The sequence below is a fragment of the Lipotes vexillifer genome, unplaced genomic scaffold (genome assembly GCF_000442215.2).
Source record: "Lipotes vexillifer unplaced genomic scaffold, Lipotes_vexillifer_v1.1 scaffold354, whole genome shotgun sequence".
NCBI lineage: Eukaryota > Metazoa > Chordata > Mammalia > Artiodactyla > Lipotidae > Lipotes > Lipotes vexillifer.
Window position 1 is genome coordinate 419,414 of NW_006788892.1, and position 22,106 is coordinate 441,519.

The 22,106-nt window shown below is 36.9% G+C and overlaps 3 protein-coding genes across 3 annotated transcripts in view; all 3 read right to left on the minus strand.

Annotated features, from left to right (window-relative positions):
* Positions 1–1,377: 1,377 nt before the first annotated feature.
* On the minus strand, positions 1,378–12,736 carry CASP1 (caspase 1). The gene is made up of 9 exons (XM_007461881.1): positions 12,703–12,736; positions 11,812–12,078; positions 9,768–9,830; positions 6,781–6,896; positions 5,966–6,139; positions 5,268–5,502; positions 4,655–4,798; positions 1,926–2,035; positions 1,378–1,476 (listed from the first exon to the last, which is right to left on the minus strand). Exons 1-9 carry the CDS (start codon positions 12,707–12,709, stop codon positions 1,378–1,380), a joined length of 1,215 nt encoding a protein of 404 aa, XP_007461943.1. The 5' UTR covers positions 12,710–12,736.
* A 4,226-nt stretch (positions 12,737–16,962) lies between these two features.
* Positions 16,963–17,874, minus strand: CARD16 (caspase recruitment domain family member 16). The gene is made up of 2 exons (XM_007461883.1): positions 17,868–17,874; positions 16,963–17,243 (listed from the first exon to the last, which is right to left on the minus strand). Exons 1-2 carry the CDS (start codon positions 17,872–17,874, stop codon positions 16,963–16,965), a joined length of 288 nt encoding a protein of 95 aa, XP_007461945.1.
* Positions 17,875–21,938: 4,064 nt separating this feature from the next.
* Positions 21,939–22,106, minus strand: part of LOC103079964 (caspase-4-like) — a 10,071-nt gene continuing 9,903 nt past the window's right edge. The window contains 1 exon segment of the mRNA XM_082931237.1: positions 21,939–22,015. Coding sequence (XP_082787363.1) covers positions 21,939–22,015 — 77 coding nt within the window.

A 22,106-nucleotide genomic window follows, 5' to 3' on the forward strand; every position in this document is an offset into this window, starting at 1 on the left:
ATGTCCATCGGCAGAAGATGTGGTACATATACACAATGGCATATCACTCAGTTGTAAAAAGGAACAGAATTGGGTCATTTTTAGAGATGTGGATGTACCTAGAGACTGTCATACAGAGTGAAGTAAGTCAGAAAGAGAAAAACAAATATCATACGTTAACGCATATATGTGGAATCTAGAAAAGTGGTACAGATGAACGTATTTGCAGGTCAGGAATAAGGATGCAGACATAGAGAATGGACATATGGACATTGTGAGGGGAGGGGGCGTGAGATGAATTTGGAGATTGGGATTGATGTACGTGCACTGCCCTGTGCAAAACAAATAGCTAGTGGAAACCTGTTGTACAGTACAGGGAACTCCTGCACTGCAGTGACGTAGATGGGTGGGAAGTGGGGAGGTGGGAGGGAGATCCATGAGGGAGGGAATATATGTATACATATAGCTGATTCACTTCTTTGTACAGCAGAATCTAACACAACATTGTAAACCGACTATACCCAAATTAAAAAAAGAAAAAAATACTTTGTATTCCTGAAATTCCTTAAGGAAAGTTTAGAATTACATAAACTGTAGTCATGACTTTCTCATCCTAAATTCTGGGATTTTGGATAAGTTACTTATCACATTACCTTCTCTGAATCTCTTGTTGAGCTCTAAATTCTTTGAAGTCAGGTACCTACTGTAATTTTTTCTGTATTCCTAAAGCAGAAAGTCTAGCAAATCATTTCTAGAAGGAAAGAATGGTGTTACTCAGTTCAGTTCTTATGAAGTCTAAAGACTCCAAATCCATTACTTGCTCCAAATTCCATCCCCTGCCTTCTAAGAGTGGTGAAAACAAACAAACAAACAAAAAAAAAACAGTCTTTCATTTTTATTTCAGATTTATTGGAATGTTTAAAGAAATGTCTCTTTTCTGCTGACAGGATCCCAAAACATGTATAGAGTGGCAGAACTCCTGGCTTCCTAAAGAAAATGAAGAGGAAATATAAGAAAAAAATGAATTCTACTAAAAGAAATTCAAGTTATAAAATCACTCCACCAAGTCACACAGACTCATAAAAGGGAAGAGCCCATGTTATGTCTAAATATTGCCCTGCTGATGTAGAGGGGAGGAACATCTAAAACTGAGCTTTCATCATCTCTGGCCACCTCTCAATCTATATCAGCTAACCTTGAGAAAGGGCCATCTATCTCTGAAGAACTTTGAGGGGAGTGCAGTGTGCTCTGCACTAAACAACAGAAAGGCATCCTTTCATTATCCACTGTTTATTATATTAGACCTTGAGATCTTGACCAGGATGTAGTTCAGCACTCTTCCCCCAACCTCGCCCCACCCATACTACACACACACATCTGTCCCTACAACTTACTTTTTTAATATCCTGGAAAGAGATAGAAACATCTTGTCAAAGTCACTCTTTCAGCAGTGGGCATCTGTGCCTTACCATCTGGCAGCTCAAATGAAAATCGAACCTAAAAGTAAAAGAAGGTCTGTAGATTTATTTTTTCCTCAGTAGAAGGATTTTCACTTATGCTGGAAAAATTGCAAAAAGTATAGCAAAATAAGTGATAAAAACAAAAAGTTTGTGCCTCTGTACAGATCAGCAATACACATATCTAAGCATGGAATGACCATGCTTTTAAAAGCTACTGAATCTAATAGATATGGACACTAGCAAATTAAAGTCCACTCATTTGTCTATTCAGAGAAGAGGGGAGTTCAAATAATTGATTGTCTTCTAGGGGGTTTCTAGGTCATAAAACTTGGAACTGGCCTCCAGGTTGGCTGACTCACCAAAGACCCTCAAAACTCATTTGAAATGGAGAGCAGTTTTTAGTAGAAAAACATGTCCAGAGCTGCTCCCTAGGTTTCCAATTAGAACAAACAGGTAAGTAGAGTGTAAGAAGTATCTAGCACCTACCTTTCGGAAAATTTCTTCCAGGTCACAAAGCCAGGCATATTCTTGCAAATGTTCAATGAGTTTAATAATAAAAAGAGAACCCAATACAGGATGTCGCCAAGAAACATTATCTGTGAAGAAAGCACATTCCAAATTTCATGTAAGGTCTTGCCTGACCACAAAAATGGAGTCATAGGATTTCTATTCCAGCTGAGGCAGGCTGTTGAGTTTATGTTGTTTCCTACAGACTGTATGTCATTTTAAAATGAATATATTCATCATTTAGTGTGTATATTTTCACTGATACTTGACAATATTTAAAGTCATGTGAAGTATGCTATATAAGGTATAGATGTTAGGACAACACAGTCTCTGAGTTCAAGGAAACACAAGTCTAGTAGACAAGGAGAGAAAGGCAGAATGGGGTGGAAGGGATTGACTGGGCTTTGAGAAAGAAATACCTGAGTGTGGATCCCAGGAGTACTACTTAGTAACTTGATAGTTAATTATATGTTCTGAAATGCAATGGCTTTGACTGCAATGGGTAGGGTAATAATTTATGCCACAAAGATATATTTTCATATTAGATGTAATGTATCACAATGATCTGGGGGAATATAGGATATGTAATACCCAGTCTATACAAGGTAATCATATTAATAATATTTCAGTTTATCTACTTTATAATTTAATTAAAATCAAATAATACTGACCATAAGGTATTTAGACAAAGAAAATATTAACTAAATATGAAAATGGTACCAACAGAAAAGAAATACATACCTAGAAAAAATTTAAGAGGGAAAGACCATATTCTATTGGAGGACAAAACAGTCTTATGGAAAAGACATTGAAAAAGAATAATTATACAAAATAGTAGGGACATAGAAGTTATAAGCCATTTTAAAGTTATGCAAAGGGATATATAAGAAAAGTATCAATAGCTGTGCATTTAACATGGATACATGCTTTTAAAACCTTTTTGCCAATAAACATGGTAATAAAATGTAAAATAGTAATGGATTAATATCCTATCTAAAACTACAACTGTCTTAGGAAGCTGGTTCCAGTTAAAGGAAGTAGGTGGGAGAGAGTTGCAGGCTGGTATCTCTGTAAGTTCTTTGTGAAATTAGGTAGGGGAAGGTCACTTTTCTTCAGAAGAGCACTACATACAATGTAATTGGGATTAATACCGGAGAATGTGAAACTAGGTTTACTTTTGGAAACTGAAGACAACTGAACTGGAGTTTCTATGAACCATCTGAAAAGGAGGGTAAGGAAAGTGAATGAAAAGGAGACAGAAATCACAAAGATGGATGACAAGAAGACAGGGGGCTACAAAGCCTATAATTGCCAGAGGTAAATCTCTTGTGGAAGGCTGGGATCAATGGATTTTAAAAAAATAGTTATGTCTAATATTAAGTCTGCTAAATATATGCAAATTGTAAATGTGTGGAGGTTTTGCTTAGTGTCATTGTTTTCAATTGTTGAAAAAAATTGATTACTACATCAAGATATAGTCAACACACAAAGTGAGAGAGTGTCATGGACATATATACACTACCAAATGTAGAACAGATAGCTAGTGGGAAGCAGCCGCATGGTACAGGGAGATAAGCTCGGTGCTTTGTGTCCACCTAGAGGTGTGGGTTAGGGAAGGTGGGAGGGAGACGCAAGAGGGAGGAGATATGGGGATATATGTACATGTAAGCTGATTCACTTTGTTATAAAGCAGAAACTAACACACCATCGTAAAGCAATTATACTCCAATAAAGATTTTTTTAAAAAGTTATGATCAACACAATGCAAAAAGCAGGCTATCTCTGGAGAGATGGCACCTTAGTATAGAAAATAATCTGGGAATTAAACTATTTGATCAGAGGCAAGTCTCTAAGGTTGGAAGTAATCAAGAGAATGTCAATGTCCAAGAAATTCCAAAACATAGTGGATGACTTTTATTTAAACCTTTATATGGAAAGTAACTCAAGGTAAAACCTTGAATTAAGTTACAACATAGAAACATCTTTAATAGTTGCCATCATTTAATGTGTACTTTACTCTGTCATGCTCAATATTTCATATTTATTATCTTATTTAATCCTTACAACAATGATATTTGTATTCACATATATTAGTGAGGAATTCAAAGAAAGCCCAGAGAAGCTACATACAGAGTACTAAATGACAGAGTCAAAATATAATTGGCAGTACTCTTAATATAAAACCTAGACTTAGAAACATTCAGGTTGTTTCTGTTTCATAAACTCCATATTTCTGGTTGAAACAACTTTAACTTAGGGACTCAATATGCTTTGTCTGCTTTTATCCTTCTCCCTACCCCTTTTATAAATACCACAGTTTTATAATACTTGTCTAGGCAAATTGAACTGTTGAGTGATCCCAACATGTAGACATTTTAGCATGTGGAGTCAGATTCTAATTTACTTCAGTGTAGATATGTTTCTATTTTATTTACTTCAGTGTAGATATGTTTCTATTTTATTTCTCACAGTCCAGGAAAATATTTTGCATGATGGGAGTTTACTAGTTACTAATTTAGTAAAAATATATGTATATTTATTTGGTCTCCATGGATAAGGGGAATTGAAGGTGTAACTGAGAGGAAGGCTTGAGTTATTCTTCAAGAGTCTCATGAAAAGTTCAACACAGATATCCACACTCTAATGGATGGTTGTGAGTTTCTGCATTGGTAATGCCCACAAACGTGTCTTACACAGATATCCATTACCTGGTGTTGAAGAGCAGAAAGCAATAAAATCCTTCTCTACATGGGCTTTCTTAATGGCATCATCCTCAAAATCTTCTGGAGCCAATAAGGAACAGTTTCCAGAAGCTTCTACTGAATCTTTTAGCCATACCACCCCTTGATTCTCTGGAAAGACAAGATTTGGTCCCTTATTACTATCAATAGTCAAGAGAACTTTCTCCCCTAAACATTTGTTCAACCATATTTACTAATTTATTTGTCATTAGCTTTAATTCACATGCAGATACACACATAACTTTCAAAAACTATCTTTTCAACAACTCTTATCTTAAGAGGCTTATCTTATCTCTCCTAACCCTCAAATGAATATATCCCATCCAAGTATCCCAACCAAGTATCAAAGTCTTAAGATTATAAGTGGTATCTCAGCTGAAAATGGAACAAATATCTTCCAACCAGTCATACAATTCACAGAAGATACAATCTTGTTTGTAATGTCAAAGAACATCTACTGTCACCAAAAAAGATTGTAGCCTTTTTTGAGTAGACTCAAAGGAACTGAAAAATACTGGATACATACAGATGATGAGATCAAAACTTCAGCGTCTGTGTTCTAACAGACTTCAGCACTCACCACCACGGCAGGCCTGGATAATGATCACCTTGGGTTTGTCTTTCAAACTTGGACAATTCCAGGTGTTCAAAATTTGAAAGATGGTGTTGACTTTTAATACATCTTGGACTTCTTCAGAGTATTTCTTCCCACAAATGCCAGCCCGGATTCCATGAGACATGAGCACCAGAAAAGTACTATCAGAGGTCCGGTGCTCTGGGCGAGCAGCAAATGCCTTCAGCTCTATAGTCATGTCCTGAAAGAGACATACCACTGATTTTGAACTATGTGATTGGTTATCATGGCACCTTGGAATCCAATAAAGAGACATTAAGGAATTTCTGGATGATATGAAAACCAATGAAATACAAAAGGAATATTTAAGTTTCAATTCACAGAAAGGTGAAGAAAGTGTTATGGGATGCCATTCAGGGATTTCTAATAGAATGTAAGGGACTGTTTATTTATTTATTTATTTATTTATTTATTTATTTATTTAGCTGTGGACATTATTGAATTAATAGAACACTTCCCAGTTAAAAGTTTTACCAGACCCTTGCTAAAAGACTCTAGGTTAGAAGGATGAAGTACCCTACAAGAACAAATTTAGATTTTAGACTGTCAAGAGATTAAGTTTCTGGTTCTACAACCAATCTTTCTAACATTATTTAGGAATATAAAGGGCATGACCATTGTCTCTACATTATGACAGACTTTACCGAAGCGATGAGATTTTCTTTCACATCCACACTGTACCCCAGACCTTCTAGTAGCATCTTCATGTTTCTGATATCAACATCAGCTCCATCTCTCCTGGGAAGATTTTCAAACTCTGTGTTGCAGATAATGAGGGCAATACGTGTGCGGACTGACCTTTCCATTATTGGGTAAATCTGTAAGAAATGCAGTTTGGATGAACAGTCTTGTTCTCTCTAATTAAATATTCATCTTGAAGGTATAAGACAGCTTCTCCTCCCTTAGCCCTACCTAGAAATCTAATCTCTTGTAGCATAGATAAAAACAGGGAGGGAGAATGAGTCCTACCATAGGAGTTGAATGAAATTTGCAAATGCCAGATGGCAGCTGAGCACTTGATTTAATTACTTTTGAGAGGTAGGGCTGTGTGAGATGAACTGGCTTGGAGTCATAATGACTCAATTTTAAAATGTATTCCTTGACTTACTGGTTTAGCCAAAATAGTTAACAATCCATGTCTCAGTTTCCTGACCTCTAAAATGGGTTATTTTGAGGGTTCAAGGTGTTATTAATTGCAACTTCCTTAGAATAGTGTCTGGTTCATATTAAGCATTAAATAGATACTATTGTTATTATTATTATAATTATTCACTCAGGGGATTGGACCAAACTTGGAAATCTCTACATAAACCTGGGAAATAGGAACCCTTTATGTAAGGCAAGAACAGAATGTTTTTCCAGAACCTCTCAAGAAAATTAGCTCTAAGGCAGAACACTGCAGTTTAGAATGGTCTCCAGTGTATATTTTATCCGGATCTTTATGTTCTGAGCACAGCACCTCTGCTGACTTTTCTTTCCATATCCTTTGGGCTGTTTCTAGGGGGCAAAGCTTGAGATTCCCTCCTGGCCCTGAAGGTGCAAGCTTAACTGGGTTGTCCTGCATTGCCTGAGGAGCTGCAAGAGACAAGAAACATTATAAATAATAACATTCCTGAGTGTCCCATTTGGTGCTCCCCCTAAGATTTCCAGTGGTGTGGTACAGTTATCACAACACTTCATCTCTTAGAATCAGCATTTCACAAATCTCTTTCATTAAAATAATCAAAAGGGAGTTTTTTAAGGCCTTGCATGATAAAATTCTCAGAAAACAATATGTTAGATAAAATAGTTAAGATATAAATGTATTTCAAATAATTGAAAGTTAGGATAATGGAGGTAGAACTTAATGAATCTATTTCAATGATTTTTAAAAAAAAATATGTTTATGTATCTATTTATTTAGTTATTTATTTGCTTAGCAGTCATGATAGTAAGCATTAGAGATATGAAGGAAATAAAGAGAGAAAAAAAGTAATAAAGAAAGAAAGTGAGCCTTTGTCTTAACCTTTAAGATCTCTCTACTGTGTGTACATATAGTGAGAAGGAGAAGATATTGAATACATGAACTAGAATTAATATGAAATAGAATAATAAATACAAAAATCAAGGTGTACTCTTAGAGAGATTTATAGCACTAAGCATTGATTGCACAAATATATGAGGAAGAGTTTCCACAGCAGTTCATGTGAAAAAAGCCTTGGGGGTTTCTTTGATCACAAGTTCAACACCATCCAACAATGTGATGTATTTTCTAAAGAAATTAACATAATCTTTGTTTCAAAATAGAAATGTTTTCTTGATATTTGGAACATCCTTTAGAAACTAAACTATTCAAGCAAGAAACATATTCAATTTTGAAGGGGAATTTGAAGAAAATGTTGTATATTCAGGTAAACCAAGGTAGCATGAAGTGTGTTGACGGTGGAAAAAGTAAGAGATAATTAGAATGGATATATCTGAGAAAACTATAGAAATCAATATTATGTGGAAGAAATGTATTCCTTCATAAAGGAGTCTGAAGGACAATAGAAAACATTAAAGATAAATATTTGGATTTTATTAGAACTAATTTTTCTTATGGCATTTGGTTATATAGTGTGTCACATACCATGAAAGAGCTAAGAAAATATGCACCCTTAATTGATTCACTAGAGTAATTTCTAAACTTGGTGAAATATTTGCTTCTGTGGCCTCTAAATTTCTTCCAGATTAAGGGTATTTTTATTTTAAGAGAAAAGGGTCACTTTGTGATGAAATCTTTCCACAACTGTGGATGAAATACTGTTCCAGGACAAGTAAAGCACTGATTATTTGGTAAGCAAGAGGCTAGATTCAGACAAATATAAGGTTTGCTAATAAGAAATCTAATGCATATTGACCTTGATTCAATACAGCTGAGACCACCATTTTCAGGGTAGAGAAATGAAATATTTTTAAGAACTTCTTTGTGATTTGGGACCTAGGTATTGTGCTACCTTCGATATTGTGTAGAATGAAAAGTTTTTCATTTAAGTTTTGTGGCAGAGACTGGCTAGCTGTTCAACAAGACACTTTATTCTTTTTTTCCTGGACACATAGCTGATCTATATTGCCAACCAATCCAGTGACTTGGTGTGACCATATAATTAAGTTCTAGACAATGGGATGCAAGCTGAAATACTGTGTGATTCATCCAGGTCAAGCCTAGCAAAATCTCTCACAAATGATCTCACATACTCTTTCCAATATCATTAACTTGACTGTTATTACCACAGTTATTCTGACATCATATGTTGCAGATATAAGATGATGGAAGAGGCCTAGGTATCTGAATTAGCACTTGGAGGAAAGCTGCATTCTGATGAAAAATGCCCATTTTAGATTTTTTGTGATTTGGGAAAATCTTTTCTATCATATCTGAGCCATTATAAATATATGTCTGTGTTATAACGTTCCATATCATCTTAACTGATACAGATATGTGTAGTGTCATTTCCATCCCTAAATTTATGGCTGGCTTTAATTTGATGGTGGAGCTTCTTAAATGTCTATTCATTCACTATTCACATATTCATGTAAGTTCAATAAAAACAAGACCCTTTTTTGTTTCATTCATTACTCTCTAAATAGTTTTTAGAATAGGATCTGTAGCACAATTGGCATGTGCTAAATATTTTCTAATGGCATAGCAAAGAGTAGTGACTCTGGCCACATTATTCAGTGAAATAGTCTTAACAAATATATGTTCATACACATTACAGGTCAACTTCTATTAGATGTTATCTATAAATAAATCAGATATGTTCAATTTCCTCATTAAGCTTAAAGTTCAGTGAGGGAAAAGGATGTATTTACTAAAATAAAAATTGCAAGAAAAATATATTGAGAGTTATGACTGGAGAATTATGGAACACTGTAGCAATGGGGGCTCTGAAATCTAATTGTAGAAGTAGAAATACAGAGACAGATCTGAATTTGAGAGAGAAATCAATAAAATCTGGCTGTTGCTTGAATGTTGGAAGTGAGGAAGAAGAAAGAGTCTACGATAATTTCAGGTTTCTGGTTTGAATAACTGGGTGATGGTGGCACCATTAATCAAGATAGAGGAAAGTGGAAGGGAAGCAAGGTGGGGGAAGGATGGAAATCTATCTCTGGGCCCATGTAGAGTAAATGTGTCTAAAGGAGATATGAGTGTATATGTTCAGTAGACACTTAGTGAAGTGTGGCACTCAAGTGGTTAGTCAGGATTTGAGATACAGATTCAGAATTTGTTGGTATAAACATGATAGTGAAGCTGTAGGAACAGCTCCTGCTAAAGCAGAATAGATTAAGAAGAGAAAATGGTATAGAATAAATCTGTGAGTATTACTCATAGCCCCCCTTACCCTGGATTCATCCCATTAATCTGTAGTTAATGTCAGGGAAGGTGGGGTTCAAACAATGTCATTGCTTTGAAAATACCATTACCTGGGAAAGGAGGAAACACCACTTGGGATTCTTGTGTATTAAGATAATTTCCAGATTGTGAACCTGACGAAAGATGAAAGACATTAAAATAGTCACAGTCTCTGAAGATTCTTACCCCAATGTGTTAGACACACAGCCTCTGTAATCTGCACTTGCCTTACTCACTCAAATCTATTAATATCTTCTCTGGGGTCACTATGCATTGTGATTGTCAATTTCAAGGGCAAGGATTGAGATTAAATTTATTTAAGGTTTTATAAGGATCTCACTGTAGCAACACCCACCTGAGAAACTTATTCCAGAAACTTAAGAATTGGCATGAGCCAACAAATTAAAAATACTCCAAGTTTTTCTTTCATAGTACCTATTGAAGACAAGATTTCCATAGGCAAAATATGGTTCATGTCTCTGTTGTGAATGGAGGAAAGCCATAGGACATCCCACAAAACTTCAAGTCCAAGGAAGCAGGCTGCAGTTTGTCCCATCTTTCCCATGTAGACTGCTGGACTAAATTAACCATCAATAAATTCAAGAACATTTTCTGGAGGAGGCCTTGCTATTGTAGTATTGTGTCTGCTAAGAAGCTTTTTTATATCTCTTCCTTTACAGTACATTTAAATATTACATTCAATTATCATATACTAGCACCCTGAAACAACTGGCAAATAGATGAGGAGGAAACAAGTCATGACAACCCTGACAGAGGAGGCATCATCTGACAACTAGGGAGGCAGACTCCAGGAATTAGAATTATCACGAGTTGTATAAGTACCTCTATGGTTCAAGGACTATGAGTTGAAAGAAATATGACAAGGAAGAAGACACTTTGGCTATTATACAAATATTCTAGAACCTTATTGTTATTGATTGATTGTCTTTAATTATTGAGGCAGGGGTTAAAGTAAAAGATGTGTCAAAAAAAAAGAAACACACAAAGAAATTCGACACCGAAAACATTTGCTGTGTCACTCAGAGGGGCACAGGCTTCTCTCAATCCTTAGGAAAAAAATGGCTTCTTGCTTTCAAATAACATCTTCTTCCCCTGAATGACTTCCAGAAGCACAAAAGAAACCAGTAACTGTAAGTCCATCAGAGCTCCTGTTTTTGTTTGTTTGTTTGTTTTTTTATGCAGGAACTAGGGAACCACATAAGTGGCAGCTCAAATGGCTGAACCTGTACTGGGCCCTCAGGAGACTAGAGTAGGGGAGCTGGGCCTCCCAGAATGGTCCCCAGCAGAGTACCATGCTAGTACACAATCTTATTCAAAAGAAAATGCAAGGGGGCAACTAAAAGAGTCTGCTTAAAATCCTTACTTTTCTGTAAAAGTTGAATTTATTCTCTGAGAGTTCCACTATCCCTGAAATATATTTTATTCCACCTGGAGAGCAAACTTTTGGAGAGAAGTTGGACAAAGTATTTGATTACAGACCTTAAACCTTTGTGTCTGATGACTACATAAGTTCCTAGGGACCTCTAGGCTTTAACTATTTTAACTAACTAACTAGATAAATCAATAGTGCCTTGCTAGGAGGACTAGAGGATATAGCATGAAGCTTTTCAAGACTGTTCTCATGACCTTCAACAAATGAGCTACGACATACTCAGGATAGGAAATAAGCTTTAATCAAAAGAAGGCCACTAAGGGCTTCCCTGGTGGCGCAGTGGTTGAGAGTCCGCCTGCTGATGCAGGGGACACGGGTTCGTGCCCAGGTCCGGGAAGATCCCACATGTCACGGAGCAGCTGGGCCCGTGAGCCATGGCCGCTGAGCCTGTGCGTCCGGAGCCTGTGCTCACAATGGGAGAGGCCACAACAGTGAGAGGCCCGCGTACCGCAAAAAAAAAAGAAGGCCTGTAAAACCAAAAGAACAGGAACAAAGAAGAAAAGAGACAGAGGGGATGCAGAATGACCACTGATATAGAAATGGGGCCTGAAGCCAGAGGTAGGGAAGTTGTTTGCAAACTAACATGACCAATGAAGAAATCAGATGTTAGGCATAAAGAAACATGGCCTATATGAACTTCAGTCTGAGTCATTGACCCTTACCTGAGGAGAGCCCTAGTGTTCCTGCAAGGAGGGAGTCGTCTTCACTAATATGACTGATGCAAATTTGGCATGCCTGGGGCCCTTTCCGAATAACAGAGTCTATCAAAGCACGGGCCTTATCCATAACTGTAGCATTTTCATCTCTTACTTTCTCCATCTCCTCCTGGTTCAGCACTCTTTTCTCTAATAGTTCATCCAGCAAGCCATTTATTGTACCCATGCCCACTGAATGGACAAACAGCTTTCTCTTCTCCTTCAGGACTTTGTCTGTTGGAAACACAAGGATGCCTCAAGTCACAGAAACAGCCTCATTTTCCTTTCATCTCAGCAACGGAGAATAGCCTCCTTTAGATTTAAACAATAAAATGTCCCTCCCCACACAGTGTGGTAATCCTGAGGACACCCACATCTCTTATTCTTCCCTCAGTATTACCCATATATGCTCACTGAGTGGCCTGAAGACTGAGATTTACTACCTCCAACTTAGTACCTGAAAACTAGGGGTCATCACAACATGCCTCATGTTTATTCAACTGTGCATAATAAAATAATGAAATAGTGATTGCCCATTTCTTTTGGGGACAACAACTGCTGGTACCCATTCTATGCCAATTCTGCATCCTCTGTCAGACTATGACATTTAAGAATTCAGTTAAGATTGCAAAATGACAGCAGGATACCAGCCAGTAAAGCCTGGTTCCTTTCTGGACCTTGTCTTCCCTTTTTAAAGACTGTGGGGCTTCTGGGCCCCTTCTCTCCTTCCCTTTGCCCCCACCCCTCCCTCTCTTTGCACTCCCTCTGTTCTGCTTGCCTAAACATTCACAGAACTTAATTATGGTTTCTGCAAAAACCAGCCCCTTCCAAAACTATTCTTTCAAGAAAGAAACTCACCGGCCATAGCTCTTCTCTCTTAGCCTTGGTGTGTGGTATGAAACTGAAAGCATGTTCCACCTTCCTTTTCAGCAGGGCGTGTACACATTGCAAAATACCCATGACACATGCATATATATGCATTTTTTGTTGTTGTTGTTCCAAAGAAATTATCAGATTACTGAAACTTAGACCACATCAGGGAGTGTATCCTTCACCAGAACTTGACTCACGTCAGGGTAGGAAGGGAAAGGGGCTTACAGAATAAGAAAAGAGTGAGAAAGTGTATATACAATTAAACTCACATAATAATGAAGTGTGATCTGCAAGAGCAACTCATTCTTTGGTATCTTCATTCATTCAGGCTGCTCTAACAAAATACCACAGACTATATGACTTATAAACAAGAGAAATGTATTCCTCACAGTTCCAGAGGTTGAGAGTCTAAGATCAGGGTGCCAGCATGGTTGAGTTGTGGTGAAGTTCCTTTTATAAGTTGCAGACTGCCAACCTCTCACCATTGTCCTCACATGGCAGAAAGGACAAGGTATCTCTCTGGGAATCTCTGTTATAAGGGTTCTGTCCTCATGATCAATTCAACACCAAAAGGTCCCACCTCCTAATACCATCACCTTGGGCATTAGGTTTTGAACATGTGAATTTGGCACAGACATTCAATCTACAGTACTGGGAGAAGATGAACCACTGTGATCCATGGTCCCACCTCATGACTCTGGGCTGTGTCCTAGGAGCTGTGTGTCCCTTTGAAGCTTTTAGGAAGGAAACTTCCTGAAAGTTCTACTGAAAGAACTTCCTACATTTTCTATTTTTAGGAAAGAAACATTTCTCACCAGAATCAAATCTAACCCTCTTCTATTTCAAGTGGCTCTGTTTTGAGGGGCAATGCAGAGATAAAAGCACAGGCTGCAGACTCAGAATGTTGGACTTAGCATTTTAACTATATGTTCTTGGGCGAGGTATAGAACTTTTCTATGCTTTGCTTCCTCTATCTGTAAAATCCTTTCATTAATAGTACATACATACACAGTTTTGAGCATTAAGTAGGTGAAAATGTGGAAACTGCATAGAACATTTCCTGACACATGATAAACAAACAATAAGTGGTGTTATTATTTATAATATAAATATTTTACACTAGAAAAATAGCCAAGGTTAATTATCTGCAGATTTTCCTTTTATCTTTTGTGCAACTCATTTATTCATTCATTTAGCAAATATATATGGATGACCTACTCCATACCAGACACTGTTATAGGTGCCAGGGTTTAGCCAAAACAAACAATAGTCCCCTACCCACCATGGCCTCACATTCAAAATGAAAAGACAAACATGAAACCTAATATGCATAACTAGGATATTTTAATACTGAAAATAGAGGAGTCTGGGAAGGCACAAGAAGTCATTGCTTTTTGTAAACACATGTACAATTAATTATCCTAGAAATAAACTCAATGTGGCCAATTTATTTTACATATATTTGATATATTTGATGAAAAATGGGCTAGTAAAAAATGCATATATTAGGCCTTCATGTTTATCAATTTACTTACTGAAAATACTTTTGGGGAATGTAAATTGGTACAACCACTATGGAGAACAGTATGGGGGTTCCTTAAAAAACTAAAAATAGAACTACCATATGATCCAGCAATCCCACTCCTGGACATATATCTGGAAAAAAAACATAATTTGAAAAGATACATGCACCTCAAAATTCACTGCAGCACTGTTTACAACAACCAAGGCGTGGATGCAACCTAAATGTCCATCAACAGAGGAATGGATAAAGAAGAGATGGTACATACATACAATGGAATATTATGCAGTCATGCAAAAGAATGAAATAATGCCATTTGCAGCAACATGGATGGACCTAGAGATTATCATACTAAGTTAAGGAAATCAGACAAAGACAAATATCATATGATATCAGTTATATGTGGAATCTAAAAAAAATGATAAAATGAACTTTTTTCCAAAACACAAACTGACTCACAGACTTTGAAAACAAACTTATGGTTACCAAAGGGAAAACGTGAGAGGAAGAGATAAATTAGGAGTTTGGGATTAACATATACATATTGCTATATATAAAATAGATAATCAGCAAGGACTTAATGTCCATGGGAAACTCTACTCAGTATTCTGTAATAAACTATATGGAAAAAGAAGCTGAAAAAGAATGGATATATGTATATGTATAATTGCATCACTTTGCTGTACACCTGAATCTAACAGAACATTGTAAATCAACTATACTCCAATATAAAATAAAAATTAGATTAAAAACAATTTAAAAATAAAATAAAAAACAAAACACTTTGGGCATTGTCTTATCTTGAGACAATAAGGATCCAGAGTTACTAAAATGTTCTCTGTGTGTGTGTGTCTGTGTGTGTTCATTCACACATGCTTGAAATAACTAAATTAAATATTGATAACTCTATGACTGTTGTTTTAAAACTCTACAATTACAAACAAACTTGCTTTTGCATGTGGGCACCAGTTTTGCTCCCTGCACTCTAGGCTAAGTGTTAAATTTATTTTAATTAGAAAATTCACTGTGTAGATTTTAGTAGTATGCCAGTGTATGTATATAATACAGTTTGTTTACTCCAGCACCTATAATGGGCATTTGGGATATCTTCCATGACTCTACTTAAATATTTGAAGATATAAAATACTGTCACAATACCTGTTTACTTCCTTTTCTGCTAATCCTAATATTTGTGCCAGTTATGGATCAGTTTTGAGTGACTTATTATTCAGCTAATTGTGAGTTTTACTTTCTTGATTCTTCGCATACTTGACATTTTAAAATTAGATGTCACATATTTTGAATTATATATTTTCAAGTGCTGAATATATATATATATATTGTAGTACATGGGCCTCTCACTGTTGTGGCCTCTCCCGTTGCAGAGCACAGGCTCTGGATATGCAAGCTCAGCAGCCATGGCTCACGGGTATAGCTGCTCCACAGCATGTGGGATCTTCCTCGACCGGGGCACGAACCTGTGTCCCCTGCATTGGCAGGCGGGCTCTCAACCACTGCACCACTAGGGAAGCCGCTGAATATTTTTGTATGTATTCTTGTGCTTTGTTCTCAGATTCATTAAGTTACTTGATAACAGTTTGATCTTTTTGGGTCTTGCTTTTAAGATCTGTTAGGAAGGACAGAATTATTTATTTCGGTGCTTTTTATACTCTACAACTTAGAAAAGACAATTATGAATAGTCTACAGGCAAATTATGAGATTTTCTAGTCTGGCTGGTGGCAATAGGCAATATTCCTGGCTCTGTATATGCACCATAGTATTGTTCCCTCTAATTCCTTAGGATAGTTTTGTCTTGACTCAAGTAGTTTCCTCACACACATGCTGTACATTGCTAAAAGCTCAATGAGGACCCTCTGAAGACCTCCAGAGTTCTCTATGATAGTTTATTCTCTTTGATAATTTATTCTGTGAAATCCAGCTACATTTTTCTCTCCCTGAATTCTCAGTTCTGTCTCCTAAGGGATCCAAACACCCTCTGCCTTTCTCCTGCCTCCTTGTGCTTTCACCTGGAGACTTCCTCGAGATAGTAAGTTGAGGTAATTGTAGGACTCATCCTTGTTTATTTCACATTTCTCAGAGATCAGTATCCTTCATTACCTCATGTTCATTTCACTGAAAACTGTTGCTCACATTATATTTTGTTTATTTTTGTTTGTTTGTTTTAGATAGGAGTATAAATCTAGTCTCTATTAGGCCATCTTAGCTGGAAGCAGAAGTCTCTTACTCCCAGATTTTAGCAATAATTTTTACCTCAGTGTTTATGCACTGGAGACCTTAACGCTGAAGATTTTTTCTTTCAATTCCCATTGAAACCTGATTCTCTCAGTCTTCTGAGATTTTCATCCCAAATTCTTGTCCCTTAAGGCTTTACCTCAGATTCGTTTTCACTCATTTCCCACTCCCTGCCATCTCTCTTCCATTGGCCAGTAAATAAATGTTATGCCAGTCAAAAACACACAAAAATTACCCCATGCTACCAAACTTACAATTTACACGCGTACCGCAAAAAAAAAAGAAGGCCTGTAAAACCAAAAGAACAGGAACAAAGAAGAAAAGAGACAGAGGGGATGCAGAATGACCACTGATATAGAAATGGGGCCTGAAGCCAGAGGTAGGGAAGTTGTTTGCAAACTAACATGACCAATGAAGAAATCAGATGTTAGGCATAAAGAAACATGGCCTATATGAACTTCAGTCTGAGTCATTGACCCTTACCTGAGGAGAGCCCTAGTGTTCCTGCAAGGAGGGAGTCGTCTTCACTAATATGACTGATGCAAATTTGGCATGCCTGGGGCCCTTTCCGAATAACAGAGTCTATCAAAGCACGGGCCTTATCCATAACTGTAGCATTTTCATCTCTTACTTTCTCCATCTCCTCCTGGTTCAGCACTCTTTTCTCTAATAGTTCATCCAGCAAGCCATTTATTGTACCCATGCCCACTGAATGGACAAACAGCTTTCTCTTCTCCTTCAGGACTTTGTCTGTTGGAAACACAAGGATGCCTCAAGTCACAGAAACAGCCTCATTTTCCTTTCATCTCAGCAACGGAGAATAGCCTCCTTTAGATTTAAACAATAAAATGTCCCTCCCCACACAGTGTGGTAATCCTGAGGACACCCACATCTCTTATTCTTCCCTCAGTATTACCCATATATGCTCACTGAGTGGCCTGAAGACTGAGATTTACTACCTCCAACTTAGTACCTGAAAACTAGGGGTCATCACAACATGCCTCATGTTTATTCAACTGTGCATAATAAAATAATGAAATAGTGATTGCCCATTTCTTTTGGGGACAACAACTGCTGGTACCCATTCTATGCCAATTCTGCATCCTCTGTCAGACTATGACATTTAAGAATTCAGTTAAGATTGCAAAATGACAGCAGGATACCAGCCAGTAAAGCCTGGTTCCTTTCTGGACCTTGTCTTCCCTTTTTAAAGACTGTGGGGCTTCTGGGCCCCTTCTCTCCTTCCCTTTGCCCCCACCCCTCCCTCTCTTTGCACTCCCTCTGTTCTGCTTGCCTAAACATTCACAGAACTTAATTATGGTTTCTGCAAAAACCAGCCCCTTCCAAAACTATTCTTTCAAGAAAGAAACTCACCGGCCATAGCTCTTCTCTCTTAGCCTTGGTGTGTGGTATGAAACTGAAAGCATGTTCCACCTTCCTTTTCAGCAGGGCGTGTACACATTGCAAAATACCCATGACACATGCATATATATGCATTTTTTGTTGTTGTTGTTCCAAAGAAATTATCAGATTACTGAAACTTAGACCACATCAGGGAGTGTATCCTTCACCAGAACTTGACTCACGTCAGGGTAGGAAGGGAAAGGGGCTTACAGAATAAGAAAAGAGTGAGAAAGTGTATATACAATTAAACTCACATAATAATGAAGTGTGATCTGCAAGAGCAACTCATTCTTTGGTATCTTCATTCATTCAGGCTGCTCTAACAAAATACCACAGACTATATGACTTATAAACAAGAGAAATGTATTCCTCACAGTTCCAGAGGTTGAGAGTCTAAGATCAGGGTGCCAGCATGGTTGAGTTGTGGTGAAGTTCCTTTTATAAGTTGCAGACTGCCAACCTCTCACCATTGTCCTCACATGGCAGAAAGGACAAGGTATCTCTCTGGGAATCTCTGTTATAAGGGTTCTGTCCTCATGATCAATTCAACACCAAAAGGTCCCACCTCCTAATACCATCACCTTGGGCATTAGGTTTTGAACATGTGAATTTGGCACAGACATTCAATCTACAGTACTGGGAGAAGATGAACCACTGTGATCCATGGTCCCACCTCATGACTCTGGGCTGTGTCCTAGGAGCTGTGTGTCCCTTTGAAGCTTTTAGGAAGGAAACTTCCTAAAAGTTCTACTGAAAGAACTTCCTACATTTTCTATTTTTAGGAAAGAAACATTTCTCACCAGAATCAAATCTAACCCTCTTCTATTTCAAGTGGCTCTGTTTTGAGGGGCAATGCAGAGATAAAAGCACAGGCTGCAGACTCAGAATGTTGGACTTAGCATTTTAACTATATGTTCTTGGGCGAGGTATAGAACTTTTCTATGCTTTGCTTCCTCTATCTGTAAAATCCTTTCATTAATAGTACATACATACACAGTTTTGAGCATTAAGTAGGTGAAAATGTGGAAACTGCATAGAACATTTCCTGACACATGATAAACAAACAATAAGTGGTGTTATTATTTATAATATAAATATTTTACACTAGAAAAATAGCCAAGGTTAATTATCTGCAGATTTTCCTTTTATCTTTTGTGCAACTCATTTATTCATTCATTTAGCAAATATATATGGATGACCTACTCCATACCAGACACTGTTATAGGTGCCAGGGTTTAGCCAAAACAAACAATAGTCCCCTACCCACCATGGCCTCACATTCAAAATGAAAAGACAAACATGAAACCTAATATGCATAACTAGGATATTTTAATACTGAAAATAGAGGAGTCTGGGAAGGCACAAGAAGTCATTGCTTTTTGTAAACACATGTACAATTAATTATCCTAGAAATAAACTCAATGTGGCCAATTTATTTTACATATATTTGATATATTTGATGAAAAATGGGCTAGTAAAAAATGCATATATTAGGCCTTCATGTTTATCAATTTACTTACTGAAAATACTTTTGGGGAATGTAAATTGGTACAACCACTATGGAGAACAGTATGGGGGTTCCTTAAAAAACTAAAAATAGAACTACCATATGATCCAGCAATCCCACTCCTGGACATATATCTGGAAAAAAAACATAATTTGAAAAGATACATGCACCTCAAAATTCACTGCAGCACTGTTTACAACAACCAAGGCGTGGATGCAACCTAAATGTCCATCAACAGAGGAATGGATAAAGAAGAGATGGTACATACATACAATGGAATATTATGCAGTGGTACATACAACAATGGAATATTATGCAGTCATGCAAAAGAATGAAATAATGCCATTTGCAGCAACATGGATGGACCTAGAGATTATCATACTAAGTTAAGGAAATCAGACAAAGACAAATATCATATGATATCAGTTATATGTGGAATCTAAAAAAAATGATAAAATGAACTTTTTTCCAAAACACAAACTGACTCACAGACTTTGAAAACAAACTTATGGTTACCAAAGGGAAAACGTGAGAGGAAGAGATAAATTAGGAGTTTGGGATTAACATATACATATTGCTATATATAAAATAGATAATCAGCAAGGACTTAATGTCCATGGGAAACTCTACTCAGTATTCTGTAATAAACTATATGGAAAAAGAAGCTGAAAAAGAATGGATATATGTATATGTATAATTGCATCACTTTGCTGTACACCTGAATCTAACAGAACATTGTAAATCAACTATACTCCAATATAAAATAAAAATTAGATTAAAAACAATTTAAAAATAAAATAAAAAACAAAACACTTTGGGCATTGTCTTATCTTGAGACAATAAGGATCCAGAGTTACTAAAATGTTCTCTGTGTGTGTGTGTCTGTGTGTGTTCATTCACACATGCTTGAAATAACTAAATTAAATATTGATAACTCTATGACTGTTGTTTTAAAACTCTACAATTACAAACAAACTTGCTTTTGCATGTGGGCACCAGTTTTGCTCCCTGCACTCTAGGCTAAGTGTTAAATTTATTTTAATTAGAAAATTCACTGTGTAGATTTTAGTAGTATGCCAGTGTATGTATATAATACAGTTTGTTTACTCCAGCACCTATAATGGGCATTTGGGATATCTTCCATGACTCTACTTAAATATTTGAAGATATAAAATACTGTCACAATACCTGTTTACTTCCTTTTCTGCTAATCCTAATATTTGTGCCAGTTATGGATCAGTTTTGAGTGACTTATTATTCAGCTAATTGTGAGTTTTACTTTCTTGATTCTTCGCATACTTGACATTTTAAAATTAGATGTCACATATTTTGAATTATATATTTTCAAGTGCTGAATATATATATATATATTGTAGTACATGGGCCTCTCACTGTTGTGGCCTCTCCCGTTGCAGAGCACAGGCTCTGGATATGCAAGCTCAGCAGCCATGGCTCACGGGTATAGCTGCTCCACAGCATGTGGGATCTTCCTCGACCGGGGCACGAACCTGTGTCCCCTGCATTGGCAGGCGGGCTCTCAACCACTGCACCACTAGGGAAGCCGCTGAATATTTTTGTATGTATTCTTGTGCTTTGTTCTCAGATTCATTAAGTTACTTGATAACAGTTTGATCTTTTTGGGTCTTGCTTTTAAGATCTGTTAGGAAGGACAGAATTATTTATTTCGGTGCTTTTTATACTCTACAACTTAGAAAAGACAATTATGAATAGTCTACAGGCAAATTATGAGATTTTCTAGTCTGGCTGGTGGCAATAGGCAATATTCCTGGCTCTGTATATGCACCATAGTATTGTTCCCTCTAATTCCTTAGGATAGTTTTGTCTTGACTCAAGTAGTTTCCTCACACACATGCTGTACATTGCTAAAAGCTCAATGAGGACCCTCTGAAGACCTCCAGAGTTCTCTATGATAGTTTATTCTCTTTGATAATTTATTCTGTGAAATCCAGCTACATTTTTCTCTCCCTGAATTCTCAGTTCTGTCTCCTAAGGGATCCAAACACCCTCTGCCTTTCTCCTGCCTCCTTGTGCTTTCACCTGGAGACTTCCTCGAGATAGTAAGTTGAGGTAATTGTAGGACTCATCCTTGTTTATTTCACATTTCTCAGAGATCAGTATCCTTCATTACCTCATGTTCATTTCACTGAAAACTGTTGCTCACATTATATTTTGTTTATTTTTGTTTGTTTGTTTTAGATAGGAGTATAAATCTAGTCTCTATTAGGCCATCTTAGCTGGAAGCAGAAGTCTCTTACTCCCAGATTTTAGCAATAATTTTTACCTCAGTGTTTATGCACTGGAGACCTTAACGCTGAAGATTTTTTCTTTCAATTCCCATTGAAACCTGATTCTCTCAGTCTTCTGAGATTTTCATCCCAAATTCTTGTCCCTTAAGGCTTTACCTCAGATTCGTTTTCACTCATTTCCCACTCCCTGCCATCTCTCTTCCATTGGCCAGTAAATAAATGTTATGCCAGTCAAAAACACACAAAAATTACCCCATGCTACCAAACTTACAATTTACAGATGACCTCATCTGACATAGAACTTTTCCCGTATTCTTTCTCAAAGAGCCCCATTATTCTTTTCCCTAGAAGTTGGAAATTACATATTTTTTTAACAATGTGATATTTACTAGTTGTACCTCCTATTAGAATATTAGCAGGAATGCATCTGTCTTA